The sequence below is a fragment of the Sceloporus undulatus genome, chromosome 6, assembly GCF_019175285.1.
Source record: "Sceloporus undulatus isolate JIND9_A2432 ecotype Alabama chromosome 6, SceUnd_v1.1, whole genome shotgun sequence".
Lineage (NCBI taxonomy): Eukaryota > Metazoa > Chordata > Lepidosauria > Squamata > Phrynosomatidae > Sceloporus > Sceloporus undulatus.
Genome location: NC_056527.1, coordinates 28058466 through 28078004, shown reverse-complemented (window position 1 = coordinate 28078004; position 19539 = coordinate 28058466). Strand labels below are relative to the sequence as shown.

Here is a 19539-nt window from a genome sequence, read left to right as displayed (position 1 = left end):
TCAGCGAGGCTTACTGCAGGACCATCCTGTGAGCTACAACTGAAACACTTCACATGAGGTTAAGGGGTTTTGGCAAGGATGGTAATGGAAGGGATTAGCGGCAGCTGATGGCTTTGAAGTCAATGGGGTGATCTGGACTTTCATGGAGCCATCTAAGGCCCTGAGGCTATTTGGGGATAGGGTTCATTATGCTGGATAGCACATTTAAAATTCCGACCTGGAGTGGATTCACCACCTCACTGACATTGGAGTCACCAGCCACCATTAGCATATATCCTGGTAAAATACTTGGAAAAATATATGCAACCTACCTTATGCATGAAGAACAGTATAGTAGGCCCTCAACATTTGTTGGGGTTAGGACCCTCATGAAAGTGGGGGGGGGGGGGGGAAATCCTGCTTTAAAAAAAAAACTTGAGCTAACACTTCTCTAGGAATCTCTAGGTCCTCTAGTCCAACTCTATGGCCAACATCTGGCAGAAACTGACCGCAGAATTGCACAGGAGGACCTACAAATGTCTAAAGAAGAAGTGTTTTCTCTAAGACTCTCTAGGTCCTTCAGTGAGCCACTATGGTCAATGTCTGGCAGAGTTGCACTAGAGAAGCAGGAGATTTCCAGTGAGAACATATTAATCAAATTGGCAAAATCCAAAAGAATTATTCTGTTATTTTAATGTTATGATCACTTTAATTTCCAGTTTGGAAAACCAGATTTAAAATACTGTAGATGCAAGTGTTAATAACTGCAGTGATATACTCCTAATTTCAAGTACATTTAAGTATCAGTTTAACTTCACTTTAAATTGTCTTGCATTTTTTTCTTGAAATGTAAAGGGTGTTGCAACTGTTCTCAGAAAAATGTACAAAACGGATATGGCTGCTATCACATTTGGGTATATGATATACCTTAGTAGCAGTGATGTAATGGTAAATTTTGAAGTGTGGACACTCAAAGCAGTCTCCAAAGGTATGCTTTCCTATAGTCATGTAGCTCTGCAGTGTCTTATCAATGAGCCAGTTCTAGCAATCTTCAACTTCCACAGGGCTTTTGTAAAATGATTGCGTCCTAATTCCCAAGCCACTCTCAGATTTATATCGTAGCAAGGATAGCTCACAACATTATATTGTTTCTGGGAAAATCTGTTACCCTACCAATGTTCCCCAGCTTCCGTAAGGAGTGCTGCCAAATAACAGGGAAATCTGGAAGGGATGGAAGATGGCAGAATTATCCTTACCAATCAAAAAGTGCCAATACTTTCACCTAGATCAGTGATTCCTAAACTTTGGTCCTCCAGGTGTTTTGGACTTCATGTCCCAGAAGCCCCAGCCAGCTTGACCAACAATCAGGAATTCTGGGAGCTGAAGTTCAAAACATCTGGAGGACCTAAATTTGGGAACCACTGACCTAGATGGATCTTTCCAATTGTTGCTATATGCTTTCAAGTTGTTTCCAACTTATGGCGACCCTATCATCTTGGCAAGATTTGTTCAGAGATTTTCCCTTGCCTTCTCCTGAGGCTGAGAGCATGTGACTTGCCCAAGGACACCCAGTGGGTTTCATGGCCAAGCGGGAAACCAAACCCTGGTCTCCAGAGTCATTGTCCAACATTGAAACTACTATGCCATTTTGGCCTAGAAGGGTGTAATGTTTTCCTGCTTTTCACTGGAGGCTCCTCCTATTGTTTTGGGCTCACCCCACTCCCCAGCTCTCCCAGATGAGTTCCCTTCTTTGTATTTGCTTTTCTTTGCCAAGTGTGTATTTGGAAACATGCATCTGCTGAGGGTTCATGTACATCATATTTTAAGGTGTATTCAAACACAGATAGATTGATGTTAGGAAAACTTTGTTCTACTTGGTTACATGGAAGATGTATACCTTGGATCCAGTGAAATTGCATAATCTTGATTCTATGAAGATTTGCATGAAAAGGTTGAGACAAACAAGCATGCTTAAGCAGAGAATAGTCTGCCCTGTGACATCAAACAAACAGTAGTGGATACTCTGATTAGTATTAGGTACAAATTAAGTACAGGATTCAAGCATATCAACCTTAACTATTATCACTTTGTAAACACGTTCTTCTGTCTATCAAATAATAATACTGTGACTCCAAAGAGGAATTAAAAAAAATCCTCACTTTTTATAAACTTTTATTTTTCAATTATAATTTTTGGATAACCAAGCAGCTTTATGTAGAGAAAGCACAGAAGTGTATCTGGCACTTTTGGATAGTACGTAATAACTTTGCCCGACATTTCTAAAACACATTCAGTCCACTTGCTTGGTCCATAGTCCATGTCACTCGAGCCTATATACATCATATATACAGTCGGTAAAACTATCTTCTTGGCTACTTTGGGTTTTTCCAATGATGTCCTCTAGTCTATCTTTGCAAAACAGAAGCCACAGTACACACCATAACGAGAGAATAAACTGTAGTGAAATGAGGAATCATTCAGCACAGACACTTGATGGCATGCAGATAGAGAAGGTCAGATTTTTTTTTAAAAAAAAATCTGAATATTCAAGGCGCCAGCAAAAAGAAGGGGCTGTTCACTGTTCCTGTAAAAAAGGCACTTGGAGTTGGGGGAGGCCAGAATTGGAGGAATCGCAGCTGATTTAAAACTCAGTTTGGTTTCATAAAAAGGCTCTTCAAATACCAAGAAATGCTACTCAGGCTTCATGTAGATAAAACTCAATTGCCGAGCAGATTACAAGAAAGAGACATACAATGTTTTACAACTACCTTGTAAATAAGTAAGAAAAGCGTAGTTTAAACAAACAAATAAGATTACTAAAAAGCAGCAATGCATAGCCTTTCTTTGAGATAATGCATATCTGTAGACGTCAAGTATCAAACTTTAAGTAAAGATACCTCTTCAGTAGCATCATCATGATACAATTAAGAAAATTTAACAATGCTTCACAAAGATCCCTTTCCAGGGACATCTGAGGTCATAATCTGCCATACTGCATGCCCATATGTCCAAATGTCTTTGATGGCTGATGTCAAGTAAATGGAATTATAGTCACACTCTTCTCTTGCACTCTCCTATAGATTTTCAAAGTAATTGGTTACTGAGTAATTCTTAGAGTGTACTTTGTGTTGTTCTCCCTGTGGTTCAATTGTCAACTTTTCTTTTCTTTTTGTCCTCATCTACTGACAAACTGAGGACATTCACAGAAAAAACATTTGGCAATTTTATATTCCACTGGGAGGGGTGGGTAGGAAAGAAGATAAAATTCATTGTAGTTCACTTCAAGTTGAAAGTCATGAGGGGTCTTTCCTCTCGTTTTTGCCAGGGACTCTTTTTATCTTCTCCTTGGTCATCCTCATCATCCTCTTCCTCATCTTCACCTTCATCTTGGACAGCCATTGTGTGTTCTGGACTTGTTAAAGGCTCTGGTGAACTTTCTACAGTTCTTTTTAATGTTTCTTCTTGAAGGCTGGGTAACTGTCCACCTGTTCTTCTGCTTCCTCCATCCAACAGACACCTTAGAGTGCTGTCCTCTGGGCTGCAAACTGCAGTTCCACATTCACTGCCACTTTGGTCCATGTCATCCAAATACACAAGCTGTGTATAAGCTGTGCTATCCGGAACTTTCTGCTCTTTTGGAGGATGTACCTGCGCTTGTGGATGCGTTTGCTGCAGAGACAAATGCTCTCCCCTTCCCTTTCGGGCAGATTTTGGCTCATTCATGTCAACCCCAGAATCCAAACTGGCATCATTGCTGCCATTCCTTCCAGCTCTTTGAAGATCGATGTATGAATGTCTAACATGAGCATTTGAACGTCCATCAAGAGAAACAAACCATGCCCGAGGATGAGGTAAAGGCTTCCCTCCTCCTAACTCCATTAGAGCTTTCTCAGTAAGAAGCTGCACTTCGCTATTCATTTGTGCCAAAGAGGCATCATTGAGTGAGGCTGGAATGGATACTGATTCAGACATGGAAACGTTCTGGGTGCTCCATTCACTTGCCCCAGCTTCTTGCAAATGTTGCTGAGATATTGCTTGAGCAGCCAGCTGCTGAGGCTGCATCTGTTGCTGGGAATGTGGAAAAAGCTGGGAATGTGGGCTTGACAGTTCAGCCTGGAGTCTCTCAATATCAATTTGTTGGTCAGTGGGAACAACCAAAGGCTGGCTAACATAAGGATGTTCTCCAGGAAGCTTCATGTAATGACCTGGAATAACTAGTGTAGGCAATACTTTTCTGTAAACACTGTCATTAACCTGATCAACAGAATTACAGCAGATCAGCTGACCTGGCCGAGGAAAAGAAGTGGGTCTTTCAAGATGGTCGACTGAGCGAGACATCATACATTCAGAGGGTCTGCAGTCTAACAGTTCCGTTTCAGGAGCTGAAGGGATGGGGTACAGTTGTTCTTGAATATTATATTTACTTCCTGTAGAAATATGGTTCATAGATGCTTGCTCCGGCTTTTCAAATAAAGGCCGAGTTAACATTGCATTGTAACTTCTCCTTTGATCTTCCTTATCGGGGGAGCCATATCCTTCAGATGTTTCCACAGATTTCCTTGGATTTATAGGGAACGTATCCACTGATTTCAGGTAGTCTTTTCGCAAAGTGTCACTAGAGGCCATGTTCTCTAAAGACATCCGGCTTTGGTCCTTCTCCTTATGGGAAAGCAATTCTTCCCGGGAACTAAACTCCTGTGAGGTGCTGTATGCATGCTTAAGCATGGGTGTACACATATCTGCCTCTCCACCCAAACAGCCTTTCTCCATGTGGACAGCTCCAATCAACTCCTTGTGGCCTGTGGATTCTGCGTGTCTATTGCTAGCAATAGAGAGCCCTCCTGGAAATTCTGACTCTCGTCGTGAAAATATTAAGTTGAGGTGGGACATGGAGGTTGACTGATCTTTCTTGGTTCCATTAAGAGCTGTGGAAAGCTGAAGTTTCTTATGGTGCTGACGTGGTTTCAAGCATTTTCTCCTACCATTTAAAAGATAAGAAAGAAAAATGTTAGTGGAAATGGATTCTGCAACCATATGTTGTAGCATATCTCCAATCCCTAACAGAGGGGTGCCTGTCCATGGTTTCAGTCAGCTATCCTCTCTTCAAGATATTTGACATGGGCAAAAGGAGACCAGTTCATTCATCACAGAGTCCTGAAAAATTACCTTCTTGACTGGAGGGAGAGGAATCTGGGTGGATTTCTAGCTTTTATGCCTGGTTTTGTGGTTTACTTTTTCAATTGAACTCAATATGGGCCTCAGTCCTCACTAGGATACTTTGAGGCCTCTCTGTTGGTTGTGTTTTATGCTTCTGCATACTTAAGTAAGCTGAAAGTTCTCTCGCAGTTCTGAAGGGCCTGTGTTGCTTCTTGCCTATTAGCATGAAATCACATGAGTTATAAATACTAGTTATAGGCTCGAAGCAGATGGGCCAAAAAACTGTGCCAGGACTGTGGCGACTGCACATGCCCAGTCCCAATCCAGGCTGCTGAATCAGGCCACTGAAAGAAGCCGATTCTATCCACTCCTTTTTGGCCCAGTTCTTTCCAAATGGCATGGCATTGGCATGGCTTCCAGCCATGTTCAGAGCGTGCACCATCTAAATGCCATGTCTCCAACACAGCCTGAAGCTGCAATTTTGGCCTGTCTGCTTTGGGCCATAGTTAACTTTTTTTACTGCAGAGCAATCGAAACAGTAGGCAAAGCAAACAAAACAGAACGAAAGCAGAAGAGAAACAGTTGGACCTCAAGGTGTCTGCATCAAGATAATAATAATAAATAATAATAATTAAGCATTCAGCACAACCAAGAGACACCTGAATATTACTTTATTTTGCCCCAAATAAATTATTTAGAACAGAATTAGAAAACAAAAACAACCCTCAGTTTTGTGGCCATGGCTTACTGATCTTGTTATAACAACAATATAATATAAAGGGATCATGCACTGAACTGGAGAGATGGAACTTTAATCAGTCTTATTAGAATGAAAGTCTACATTCTCATGTGTGATTACTGATAGCTTCCATTTTACCATTTTCTATTTTCACCACAATATTGCTAGTAATGTGAGCTGCAGCACATTCTTCCTTTACCTTTTGGTTTTCTGATTTAACAATGTTACTAAAATAAATATCTGCACTATCTTTCTATACCCCAAAGTGTCTTCCAGAATAGTGCTCTTCAAGCTATCTGATGAGGGACTGAGATCCCCCCAATATGCCAGGAACCATTACCATATTGTGCCCACTGGCTATTATTTTTTTCCTCTCCCAGAAACTCACCAGGGACTAGCAGTCAATGGCATTTGGACCACTACTCTGAGTAGCACTGCTCTAAAGTAAGCCAAGGAGTTCTTGGCATCACTTCATATATTAAAAGAGAAGCTGGATTTTTTCTCCCAACACATGGCCTTTTATAAGCTCATTTAGAAATAACTGGTGGCATTCAAATGGACTCTTCCATTCATCTTTAGCATTTTCCTAGAGTACTGCACAAGAAAAGGGAATTATAATCTAAAGATGTTCTACTCCATGACTATTATGGTACCTTTTCATATGTTAGAAAAAAATAATTAGAATTTTGCAAACTGTTCTGAGGAAAAAAGCACTATGGGCATTTTATTTCTGATCCTTATTTTTTAACACCCACCCAACACACATTATAACCATAACATTAAACATCAAAATAAGACATTCTACCTGCAGTAGTACAAAAGGAGGCACAGCAAAACAAGAAGGATAAGAGCCATTCCTCCTAGAATTGCCAAAAGGAACACGGTGTGGTAAGTGGTTATATCTGGGGCTACAATGGGACCTAGAAGAGAAAATGTTCAAAATGTTAAAGAAAAGTCATTCAGAACTTTCCAATTGTTTTCCAAGTGCATATAGGCCAAGAGTGGAAAAAGGATGACCCATAGGCTTCAACTTCTTTTTGTGGCCATCTACCTTCCACCGCCAAGGCTTCACACCCCCCCCTGTTTTTTACCCCCCCCCCCCCCGCCCCATTAAAACTGTACACCAAAATGGTTATTCTCCATTCCTGGTAGTTTTCTATTTGTAAGGTTTGTTAAAAATCATATAGGGATAATCCTGAAGTACAACACATACCTTGCGATGTGATGAGATATCTGATTGTACTACCTCAGAATATGACCATCTGATTTTTCTGCCTGTGTGAACCAGTCTTAACACTTGTGGTTATCAGTGGTGGTAATCTAATTCTACTATATTTATATGACTCATAGGCAAAGAAATTGCAAAGTAGATGGAGAAGGGGGAAGATCCATTGAACAAGTGGCTTTCCATTTACACAACAGGTTGCACTCAACATGTCTTGCATTTTTTCCCCTTGCAGGAGCAAATAAGAGAACTGTATTTCACCTGGCTTTGTGGGAGACATGGCTGCAACCCAGTATCCCAACTGTGGTGCAATGTATGTCCAGGTCATCTCACTTCCTTCTTGTTCTATGATGCCTAAACTGCTTTTCAGCCATGTCCCTGCAAAAACAGGAGTTCAGGATACATTTACTAGTGTAAGAACAATAGTACAAGACAACATTCTGTTGAGTACTTTAATATGTATTAAAACATACCAACACATACCAGCACTCTCTTTCTTAAAAGGAGAAGTTTGATCTTGAGATTGTTTTTGCTAAAAGAATATGTGTGAAAAAATACAGAGATAGAGAGTGAGTGATTGAGGCAGACAGACCAACCGATCGACCATAGCTGCAATAATATACACCTTTAAATTGTACATAACAGGGATTATATGTGAGTAAATCCAATTTCTACTCCGGGATAAAGCAAGCCCATTGACTCAGTAGGATTTACATAAGCATTGACTATCATTCAGCAGTTGGTTCAGTGGGATTTAATCAAGTTGGGACTAGCATTTAGATATACAATTATGTCAGAATAGTAAAAATAAAAATGAAGTTGTGACTTGGAATCAAATCAGTGGCCAGCATTCTGTTGGTAAATTATGGTAGTATAACAGTCAGATTGACACCATTCCAACTCCCCTCCCCCCCAAAAATGTCCATATTTACAAAGATTTTTACTATCAGTCAACTTGCATGTATTACTGTATATTGCAAACTCAAGGCTGGATCCACAGATCTGCCTTCCACTAGCAAAAGAATTCTGCTTACAGAGGTTCCCTCTGCTCAGTTTTGTGGGGATCATCTGCTCTCCCCATCCACACCACTCTTTACCAACTTTAGCAAGAACCTCTGTGTTGCATTTTCAGGGGTGCAGAGGGTCTGCCATAGGAAAGTGGTAGTAAAACACTTTGCTTTCACCAAACCAGTTGCACATGCCTAAATATGGAAACAACACATACTATGTACCTCATCTAAAGGACAGCAGAGACACTGTTTTAATTTCTAATGTCTATATAATCATTGAGATATAAAGCAACCATTTTAGACAGCATAGTACATAGTGCAGTGAGTTTTAACTTCTTGAATGAATGCTAGCCGTTTTGCTTTGCCACCACCAGTGGGCACTATAGTAAACAATTACTGTAAAAGAAAGGAAAAGACACTTTGAGATCAGAAAAATTCAAGCTTTCCAGTATTTATTCATTATAATATGTCATATTGTTCCAGTTGGTGGACCAGCTCCTACTCAAGATTCTGAGAAATTATGAATTCTTATGAAAAATAGAGGAGTGTCACCATTAACAAAGGCCTGTTCACTATTAGAATTACATTCTCTACTGCCATTACTATTTCATATAAATTAAACATTTCCATCAAAAGAACCAGGCAAACTCTCCCCTCACTGAAAGCTGTCAGCATCTCCTGGATAACTGGATGGTATTAATAATTTTGGAGTAGCGGCAAAACCTGAGCTGATTGTAGAAACCCTTGCAAATATATATTTTGCAGTATGCATGTTGCTACTTAGCTGCCCTGTCACATGTCCCACTTCACTGATGTAAACAAAATCCTTGTAATGACACTTTAATTTTTCTCCTTCCATAAGGCAGCGGTCAAAGAAATACATGGAAGCTCTGCTGCAGCTCTTCCAGCAAAATTCAGCCAAGGTTCAACAGACAAAGGATAACGACTCAGATTTCTCTGTTTTGGCAAACAAAGGGCATGCTGTAACTGGTGCAAGAAGCCAATAAAATATTTTACTGCATGAGATTATCTTGTCTTCTTACATATGTGATTCTCATTTACGTCACCCACCTGCTGCTTTTCTCTAGCCCAGGATAACACAGAGCTATCCTGTGGCCCTTTCACACTTCACAATTACAGCATTATGATTCCACCTTAACTCCTATGATAACATCGTATGGAATCCTGTTATTTTTCAGGGTATTCCGAATTTTCATCTAGAGAGCTCTAGTGTCTCAGCAAACTACAAACCGCAGCATTCCACACGATGTTGCCATGGGACTCTAAGAGTTTGAAAAGTTACTTTATGGAAGTCATTAGTTACCATTAGTTATTTTAAGAATGACAATTGATTATAGCTCCATAGTCTTCTAAGTACTAAGTTACATAGTAGGGTCTGACATACACATACTCTGAGTACATATGGCCAATTCCCCTCCCAGCATCAGTTCTTCTTGTATATAGGGTTATGTGAAAAAAACAAAATGTAAATGTAAGAAGACACAATGATTTTCAGCTATGCAAAGAGATCTTGTAACACCTTTGAGACTAACTGAAAGAAAGAAGCTGGTAGCATGAGCTTTCGTAGACTTGAGCCTATCTCCTTACATGCCTCTGAGGAAGTAGGCTCATCTCTACAAACGCTCATGCTACCAGCTTCTTTCTTTCAGTTATTCTCACATGTTCTATAAGATCCCTTTCCATACTGATTTTCCAGACTAATACGGCTATATCTTTGAATTTTCTCCTATGTGGTTGCAGATCTGGATGTGTGAAGGGGCTAATTCAAACTATATTTATACTTAAGCGAATTTAATAAACTTTAATAAGACATCAGATTTTTGATATATCACATCGACTTAGAACTCTTAAAACTTGCTGTAAAATTTCTGCCCATATTTAGAACAGATCAGATTAGGGGATATAGCAATATATATAGCAATATAGCAAGTACATTTCTATACCTCTTATCAGTGCACTTAAGGACTCCCTAAGCAGTTTACAAATTATAAGTTAATTTCCTCCCAACAATCTAGCGACCTCAGAAGGATGCAAGCCTGAGTTGAGCTTGAGCCCTTGTACTGGTATTGAACTCGCAACCTTATGGTTTGTGAGTAAGTGGCTGCAATACAGGCATTTAATCACTGCACCACCAGGGATGGCTAGTTTAGATCTATGGACTTTCTCCTAACTGATTATGCAGCATGAAGACTACAAACCCATGACAATACAGATTGCACTTGATAGTAACATTAAACTGTTGTCCTCAAGGAGATTATTAGAAACATTTTTTTCCAGTTTTCAGCTAGTTTGTCATGATATCTGAATCCAAATAAACTGCAATTAGTATTAATTATGGTTTATTGAAACAAGCCAACTTCAAACTGTGGTTAACAATCTGGTTTGCTTCAAAAAAACAAAAACAAACCCCAATAACCTTAGTTAACACTAACCACAGTTTTCAGATCAGTTATAAAAATAAATGGCCACACTCCTTTCTCCAGGATACTATCGTCTGGTGGTTTCTCACTTTTCCCCCCACTCTAGAAGACTGAAATGCTTTCCCTACCATTTAGTTATTGGCAACAAAAGTTTGAGCTAACATGTTGATTTATTTTTGGTCCTGCCCTTTTGCCTTTAACTGAACCCATCACTGGAATCCAGCCTGCAAGAACCTCTCCAAAATTGAATCTGATTATCCAGCTAAAACAGTACTACTGAAAGTGATGATCTCTGGACCACTGGCAGTCTGGAGCCATTAGCTGTCAGTCTGCAGGGAGTTTTACAGGAATAAAAGAAAGAGTTATAGCCAATGGACACAAATATGACACCAGTCCTTGTCACATTAGAAATAAAAAACTGCCTCCCACCCCCAACATCAAGGTTGCGTATGCACTGCAGAATTAATGCAGTTTGACACCACTTTAACTGCCATGGCTCAATGCTAAGAAATGTTGAGATTTATCATTTTGTGATATTTAACCATCTCTGTCAGAGAGCTCTAGTGCCACTAGCTACAACTCTCAGGATTCCATTGAATGGAGCCACTAAACCCAGTCAAAGTGGTGTAAAATATCATTAATTCTGCTGTCTGGCAGCAGACTTTGGGACACTAAAAGGCAAGGCCAGGTCAAATTCAAATAGGCAAAGAAGATTTCTGTGGAAATCAGCTTGCTGGGAGTAGGAAAATCAATTACAACTACCATTTATAATTTGCATATAATATTACTTGACAACCTGCTAAATGGGCAGAAGTATTTTGCCACGTTTTGACCAGTATGGAAGCAACGTCAAGGATTGAAGCAGAAAATGTTACAAGAGGACATCCAAAGGAGGCCTCACTTTAATTCCATTCCTTTTATTCTCCCACTGCATTTCTGTGACTTTTTTTCTCTAGTTTTCTCATTAAAGGTAAACCTAGGTCACCACTGCTCCTCTCTGCAGTAAGAACAGGATTTCTTATTCAGGAACAAGAAGGAACTACCTGGAAATGGATGTTACCCACTAACCCCGTTCCCCTCACAATTACATCACTTTTCAAAAAGCATCTTAATATTGATAAAGTATGTTTGGAGCAGAATCAGAAAGCATGATCTCATCTCATTTGGGTTCTTCTGGAGCCAAATGATCATTGATCTTGGCCTGTATTAAAAGAAACTCCTCTCAGTTATAGCTGCTCAATGGAAAATTCTATAAAAAGCAAAAGGTTCCATTGTCCACTGAAGCCAAGCTTTATGATGCTAAATGACAAAGCAGCATGTTGCTTCAAACAATGCTGTCAGACAGAGATTTATAGCATTTTAATGCAAGCAAATAAATAAATTAAAATTTCCTCATTTCCTTTCCATCTCTCTCTCTCTCTCACGCATATACATACAACTTCTGTCCCATTTTCATGGCATGTTTTAAAATAAATATGGTGACAATAAGAGATTCCATTCTAGGTTTTGGCAGAAGAAGACTCCCTGTGGAAAGTCTACAGATTTAATTGGGGTAACTGATTATGGGTCTTATGGAGAGGAAACTCTAGCCAGCTAAAACCATCTGCTTCTTGATACATCAAGTACAATAGTTGTGTAGGACAGAGATGAGACTATTGCATTCTATCCCACTCCCACACATGTGTAAATATGCTTCATAGGCCTGGATATTCCCCAGCACTGCATCTGAAGAAGTGAGTTTATATCCATGAAAGCTCATGGGAAAATGAAAACCAATGAGTCTTAAAAGTGCTGCTATATTCCTCCTCCGATCCTTTTTATGCTGCAAGAGACTAACATGTCTACTTCTTTGAATCTATGCTAGTGTACCGAGAAATCTAATACTAATTGCAAAATAATACTTCCATGGAAAATGTCAGACACAGCCCAAGACATTTTGGTGCCTGAAGAACAAAACACAAATGGTGTCTCAATGGTGAAAAACATAGGTGAAATCTAGACTTGGAGTAGTATCTACACCACACAGTTATACCAGTTTGATACCACTTTAACTGTCATGGTTCTCTTCTATGTAATCCTAGAATTTATAGTTTGAATGTTGCTGTTAGTTGCCATCAAGTTGGCTTCAGCGTATGGTGATCCTATGAATGGAAAATCCTTCAAGAGCCTCAGGAATGAACAGCCCTGCTCAGATCTGCTCAAGTGTTGTGGCTTCCTTGATGGAATCAATCCATCTGTAATATGTTCTTTCTCTTTTCCTACTGCCTCCCATTTTACCCGGCATTATCCTCTTTTCCAATGAGTCATGTTGTTTCATCATGTGTCCAAAGTCTGATAGCTTCAGTTTAGTCATTTTGGCTTCTTGAGAGAGTTCAAGTTTAATTTTCTCTAGGACTCATTTGTTTGCCTGGAATGAGCTGATTTTTTCCCGGTCAATTTTCTTCACTGTCCAGCTTTGACAATCATACACAGATTGTCATGGTATGGATGATTCTGGTATGGATGATTCTGAAATTAGTGTTTAATTATCTATTGTTATACTTGAGGATCTTATGTAGTTCCTTCACAGCTGCCTTTCCAAGTCTAAGTCTTCATGTAGTTTGGTTAAATACTTCATATTCTCTTGTAGACAGTTCTTATGCATCCCCCTATACTACAGCTCCTAAGGTACCTTCAATGGACCCTCAATCCCTTTGGGCTTGTCAATTATTTACAAACCATACAACTGATGATCCATAAAGAAATCCAGAAATTACAAAACAATAGAAATCTTGACCAACAACAATTTCTTCAACGTTAGAAGTCAAGAACGTAGATAGTAGCACTGACAATATCAAGGCACCTCTGAGTTATGGACAAATTCTATAAGACTTGATTCTAATCCACCTTGCAGATGAAACTTACCAAAAATGATTTATTTTGTTAAAAACCCTCCCTTCCCTTGTAGAAAGGTGACTTGGGCTGAAGCCCACTTACAGGTTGCTATAGTTTTAAAATGAAACGTATAAAATAAAATCCAGAAGAAAGTTCATTGGATTGTGCTGCACATATGTATACTTTGATGCCTGGGCAGAACAGCTTTAGGAACATGCTAGAGCAGTCAGTCAGCACAGGAAAGCTTTTTACAAAATATAGCAGTTGGTCTGGAATAGAAAGTGATCAGATGAGAACATAAAACACTTCAGACATTCCATCTTCTAGGCAATCTTTACAGTACCAGAAGTTCAACCTCATCACAAGTCTAATACACAGGGGCTCCAGCTATTGTTTTGAAGTTACCAAGCAACACAAGAAATAAGTATATATACATCTGAGGTCATATCTGCCTTATTCTCTCCCCATCCTTAACTTTTTGTTTTGTTTTTGGGCACTGCTTCCAGCCAGCTGGACATCTTTACCTTTAGGTTGCTACTGTTTCATAGCAGCAGCATCACAATTTGGCAAGCATAAACTATCCTGGGGTTGTTTTTTTAATTTCTGGATGCTAATAAGAAAAGGAAAAACACTAGTTCTGACACGCATTCCATATGGTTTTTGCCAGGGGGAGGGGAATGTCCCCCCAAAGGATAATTGTTTGATTTATTGCTAAAATCCAAGTTGAACTTTGCTTTTTTCCCTCCTTTGTTCCTGCTGTCATTTTCAGTCTACTTTTCTATTGTGTGTGTAAATTACCTGTCTAATCTCGAACAAAAGAACCCATCTCTAACTCAGTACTTAGCAATTCTAATTGCACTTGAAGTAGGAGGCAGGACAAATTATACACATGGGTATTTTCTGTTGTTTTTGGTCTCTAAACTCCACCTTTATATTTTATTTTTAAGGTAAAAGGAACTCACGAGACCTCACAGATTATACTTCAATTGACTGTTTCACAGTTGGCATAAAACATACTGGTTTCGTTTGTAATGATAACCAACAAAATATACAAAGTATGTGTGGTAATCCTTTACATTCAAACACCTTGTTGCAGTTTCTTATCCAATGTCACAATTCCAGAGCTTGGAATTTGGACCACAATTCTCAGAACCTTCAACAGTACAGAATTATAGCCCAGTGACTTTCCCAAGCTCTTGCATAATTCACTTTGTTTTGGTTAGATTGTATCCTACCAGTCTAGGAACTAAAGAAATACTGTTTACTCCTAGTGCACCCACCCTGTATGGCTCAAATTCCAAATACTAGGCAGGGACGAAGGAACCAGAGCATTGCACAAGATTCAATCTATGGCCTCTCAGTTAAAAAGATCAATGAGGATTGGATGGGAAAACACCACTGTCTGAAATCCCAGAGAACCACTGCCAATCAGCATAGACAACAGAGAACTAAATGGAGACATAATTCACTCCAGTATAAAGCAGCTTTCAGGGTTTATATCAGGGTTGGCAACTGTGGGAGGTTGGGTGTGTGTGCGTGGATTAGTCACCTAAAAGACCTGGGAGTAGTGTACCCTCACCATAACCTCTAATTTTTGCCTCTGTGACATCCTCTATCGGCTGTGGGGGTATTTCATCATGCTTTTAGGCTTGTTGTGTTGTATGCCTTCAAGTTTTTTTTTGTTTTTTGTTTTTTTTTTGCTGTTTAGTTTTGTTTCTGATGGTGGCTCATGAGGTTTTCTCGGCAAGTTTCTTCAGAGGGGATTTGCCATTGCCATCCTTGGAGGTTGGGAAAGTGTGACTTGCCCAAGGTCACCCAGTGGGTTTAGATGGTCAAGACAGGATTTGAACTCTGGTCTTCATAGTACTAATTCAACACTCAAACCACTGTACTGTAGTGGTGCATTTGTAACACAGAACCATTTTCGACCCAGGAGTGGCCTTTTTTCAGAAAAGTAAGTGATTAGAAATCACTTCCAGGTGATGGGGGTCTTTTTCTGCTAAATTATAGAAGACCCTGGGCCATTTTAGACCCAGAAAAGGCTTTTTAAAAAATAATTAAAAAAACTTATAACCAGTTTCTAAGGCTGTGCTTTTTTGTCTCGGTTATTATATGTGTTCTCTTGCTTAATTTTGCTATCCACAGTTTAGAGCCCAAGCAATCTTTCAAACACAGAACAAAGCGAACACTTCATAACAAAGCTTATGAAGTTCATACGTTGCCTTCACTTCCCTCTCCATTGCACAGCAATCAGTGAACTTTATCGCCCAGGCCCTGGAACGGGCCTGTTGCGTTCTAAAAGGGAATATGATGTGGATGGGAGGCGGCATAGAACACATCTTACCGCATAGTGATAATGCTACCACCGCCGTCAGACATTGCCATCACATTCTGGATATGTTCCCCAAGGGGCGATTTTCAGGAACGCTTCCCAAGCATTCCTGAAAATCGCCCCCCTCTGGGACGCATCCGGAACGTGATGGGAAAGACCGGCGGCAGCAGCAGTGTTCTCCCTGTGCAGTAAGATGCATTCTATGCCACCCCCCGTCCCCATCACGTTCCCTTTTAGAATGCAACAGGCCCGTTCCAGGGCCTGTGCAATAAGGTTCTCTGTAGGTGCTGCATCAGTTGTAAAGATGGTTGGTCATTTCAGATACCACCTCAGACTAAGCACAAACATTGGTCAGCAAGCCTACCACAACCCATGATTTTTAATTCTGTTTCGCAAGTTAATCACAAATCAAGGTTTATCACACAAAACTACAGATAAACCTTTTAAACCATGGCTTGCCATGGTATAAGAATCAATCTTTGTTTTGGATGCAGTACCAACCCATGCTTTAGCATTACAAGAATGGACCACACTGATTTTCAGGACTGAATACTCCCTGTCTCTTTTCTATTGCAGTGGCCACAAAAACCAGTGAAATTTCCATCTGTTTAAAATGAATCACAGTCTGACTGAGTAGTTTGTCTCAAACCTTAAACAGTGTATAACCTCAACTATGGTTAGTTGAAACAAAGCCCCACAAACTATAGTTTGATGTTGGCTTGTTTCAACAAAACACCAAATTAATCACAGTTGTTTTGCTTGGGCAATATGACATGCTATGATTAATCTAAAATTGCAACAAAAGCTTTGTAGCCTTCATGGGGGGGGGGGGGGGAGGGGGATGTGGCAGGGTATGAGCCGAAAACATATTCAGGTATGATCTTGTAACTCTAAATCAGGGGTAGGCAACCTGCGGCCCACGGGCTGGATGCGGCCCGGCGAGGCCTTGGGACCGGCCCCAGCCCGGTCCTGCCGCCGATTGCCGCCGGGGCCTTTGGCATCTCACGCGAGGGGCATGGTGGGGCAATTGTCTATAGAAGCCTCAGAAACATGCATTTATCTTAACATTTTTTTAAAAAATCAGCAAATTTTTTTGCGTGTCCTCCATTTTTTAATTTAAAAAGTGCCCTCCATTTGAAAAATTTGTCCTACATTTGTCCCAGTTTATTTATTTATTTAATTTTTTAAAAATTATTTATTTTTTGGCTTCGGCCCCCCAGTTGTCTGAGGGACAGCAACCCGGCCCCTGGCTCAAAATGGTTGCCTACCCCTGCTCTAAATGATAAGTGTTATAGCTTCTGTTGGTTAAATCTAATTGTTAACATGAACTAAAGCAGACTCATTATATAAATGTTTGCATTGATTTAATATGTCTACTCCAACTGGGATAGCATGTTTAGTTCTAGGTCTTTAGTAGCATAGCAACCATACAAATGATATGTGGAACTGAGGTTTATATCTGAATTATAGTAAAGCAAATTGAACTGTTTGCATTACTTGCTTTTAATTACTCCTTCCTAGTACTGTAATACAAGATAAAAGCAGCTCTTTTCCTTGCTACACTACAACACATTTTCTGCCATGCAATTATCGTAGCATCAAATAGACTTTATAGCTGCTACTTTTAACCTGAAAAAAATTTTTTTTGGTAGCTACTTCTTGGACAGGGCATGATACCCTTCATTTTAGAGAGAAACAATAGAATTATGTCTTTTATGGCAGAAAATCATCAACACTGTTAAAAAAAACAAAACCCAGGAACTACAGATTTTTCAGAGGCTCTTTCCACAGCTTGGAAAACAATAATTACATAATAAGCAATCTGATGTTATTAATAGCTGACACAATATTAAACTCTTTCATTTCAGAGACTCTTAACCTGCACTATCACGAAAAAATAATAATTTCTTGGGATGTATTTTTTGTGTCCTTCACATGCCTATCACCCACCGCTACACTTCTATATATATTTGTGAGACATTTGTGTTGTACCTTATACTTGTACACATTCACCATTGTTTAAGTAAGCACATGTGAGACTGAGCAATGTTTGGACTACATTCCCCCAAATTCTCCAGGCAGCATGACAATTCAGAGAGATGTAGTTCATAAGTCACTTTTTCAAGCTCCAATGTGAGGATTCTCACATTGGATGTGCTTGTTTTGTTTGTTTGGTGGCACTGCTTCTCCTCATATATTCCTCTTCTACCACTAAAACTTTCAGAATCATTTAATCAAAGTTAAAAGTAAGATAACTGTACATAATACAAGCATAACTGGAAGGACTGTAGACATTACAAGGAACAAATTGTCCCCCCCCCCCTCCAGACTTCTTGGGGGAGCAATGTATCAGCTGCCTCTGGATTTACATAACAGGATTATAGCAAAGCAGAGAATATAGTGCTTTATTCAGTTCTGTTTATGAAGTTCATTATGAGTTCTTTTTTTTTAACTGAAGCAGAATTAATATACAAAATAATAGATGGACAGCAATTTCATGTGCCAAGAAGCCATAGTTGGTATGACTCTGGTACATGCTCAAGATACCTTGGTATTGCCAAGTTTAGGATCCAAAAAAAGCAATTCATATGTTTAGCTATCAATTTATTAAACGTATATTCGAAGCAGAAGGGAATGTGTGGCCCTGCAGATATTACTGGGCTACAACTCTCAATATCGTACTGATATTGCTAGCTAGGGCTGATGGGAGTTGCCGTCTAACAATATCTGGAAGGCCATATGTTTGCCGCTCTTGCTTTACATTCTGAATTTGGAAGAGCTACACTTTGGAACTGCAACACTGTCAGGGGTATTCTGGATTAATAATCCAAAAACATTATTTCTTTTACTTCTATTTATATTTGGTTCTTCAGTAAATCCAGTGGACCTCAAGCACACATGTTCCATCTCCCTGCTCTCCTCCTTATAGGATGTGTAAGATAAAGGTTCACCCTCCATCTCTCTGGTAAGAATCCTGGGGTAGGGGTGGGAAAAGGGAGGAGTAATGCCTGACATCTCTAACGTATATCCATTTAATACTGAACAAACCAAGCACTGCTGTGGTGCACAAAGTGCCTTCATCTGTGCTAAGCAGATGAGCAGCACCTTGGCCCTGTAAAGCTAAAAATAATCCCTCGAGCCATTCTTCCGCCTTACACATCACAATCACTTTGAATTAACATGCAGTCGGTTGGGATTTAGTCTGCGGGGATCATAATGCCTTCTTTGCACGGCATGCAGCAAGCTAAGAAGACAACAAGAGTTACATCCAGGATGTACATTAAGTGTTTTGGGGAAGGAGGATGCAAGTTAAAAACAAGAGACTGCACCACAAGTTAAACTGGAAATGAAAGAGCAAAACATCCAAGTTTGTGTTCCTATCATGCTGATGAAGCCAACGGATATGAACTACTCAGCTCCAGTCTTAACAAAAGTCACTCTGATGGCACGCACTGAGGCAAAGCTAAGATCTGTCCAGGGATGTCACTAAGAGTGTGTGGGGAATGTGGACTGCACCAGGTGACACCCTAATGGTGTGTGTGTGTGTGAGAGAGAGAGAGAGAGAGAGAGACACCATTGCTCCCCAAACACCTGCCTTTTAACAGAAATGAGCTGTGGTGTTTGCCTGCATCCCCCAGAGCCCATAGAGGATGTCACAGAGGCAAAAATTAGGGGTTATGGTGGGGGTACACTATTCCTAGATCTTCTAGGTCAGGGGTAGGCAACCTTTTTGAGCCGGGGGCCGGGTTGGTGTCCCTCAGACAACCAGGGGGCCGAAGCCG

At 40.0% G+C, this 19539-nt stretch overlaps 1 protein-coding gene across 3 annotated transcripts in view; it reads right to left on the bottom strand.

The window, feature by feature from the left end:
- Positions 1-2134: 2134 nt before the first annotated feature.
- FAM171A1 (family with sequence similarity 171 member A1) overlaps positions 2135-19539 on the bottom strand; it is a 94793-nt gene continuing 77388 nt past the window's right edge. For all 3 annotated transcript variants that reach the window (XM_042473451.1, XM_042473453.1, XM_042473452.1), the window contains 3 exons: positions 7362-7478; positions 6681-6795; positions 2135-4957 (listed from right to left, as the gene is read on the bottom strand). In XM_042473451.1, coding sequence (XP_042329385.1) covers positions 3256-4957; positions 6681-6795; positions 7362-7478 — 1934 coding nt within the window. In that variant the 3' untranslated portion in view covers positions 2135-3255. The remainder of the gene's footprint in view (positions 4958-6680; positions 6796-7361; positions 7479-19539) is intronic.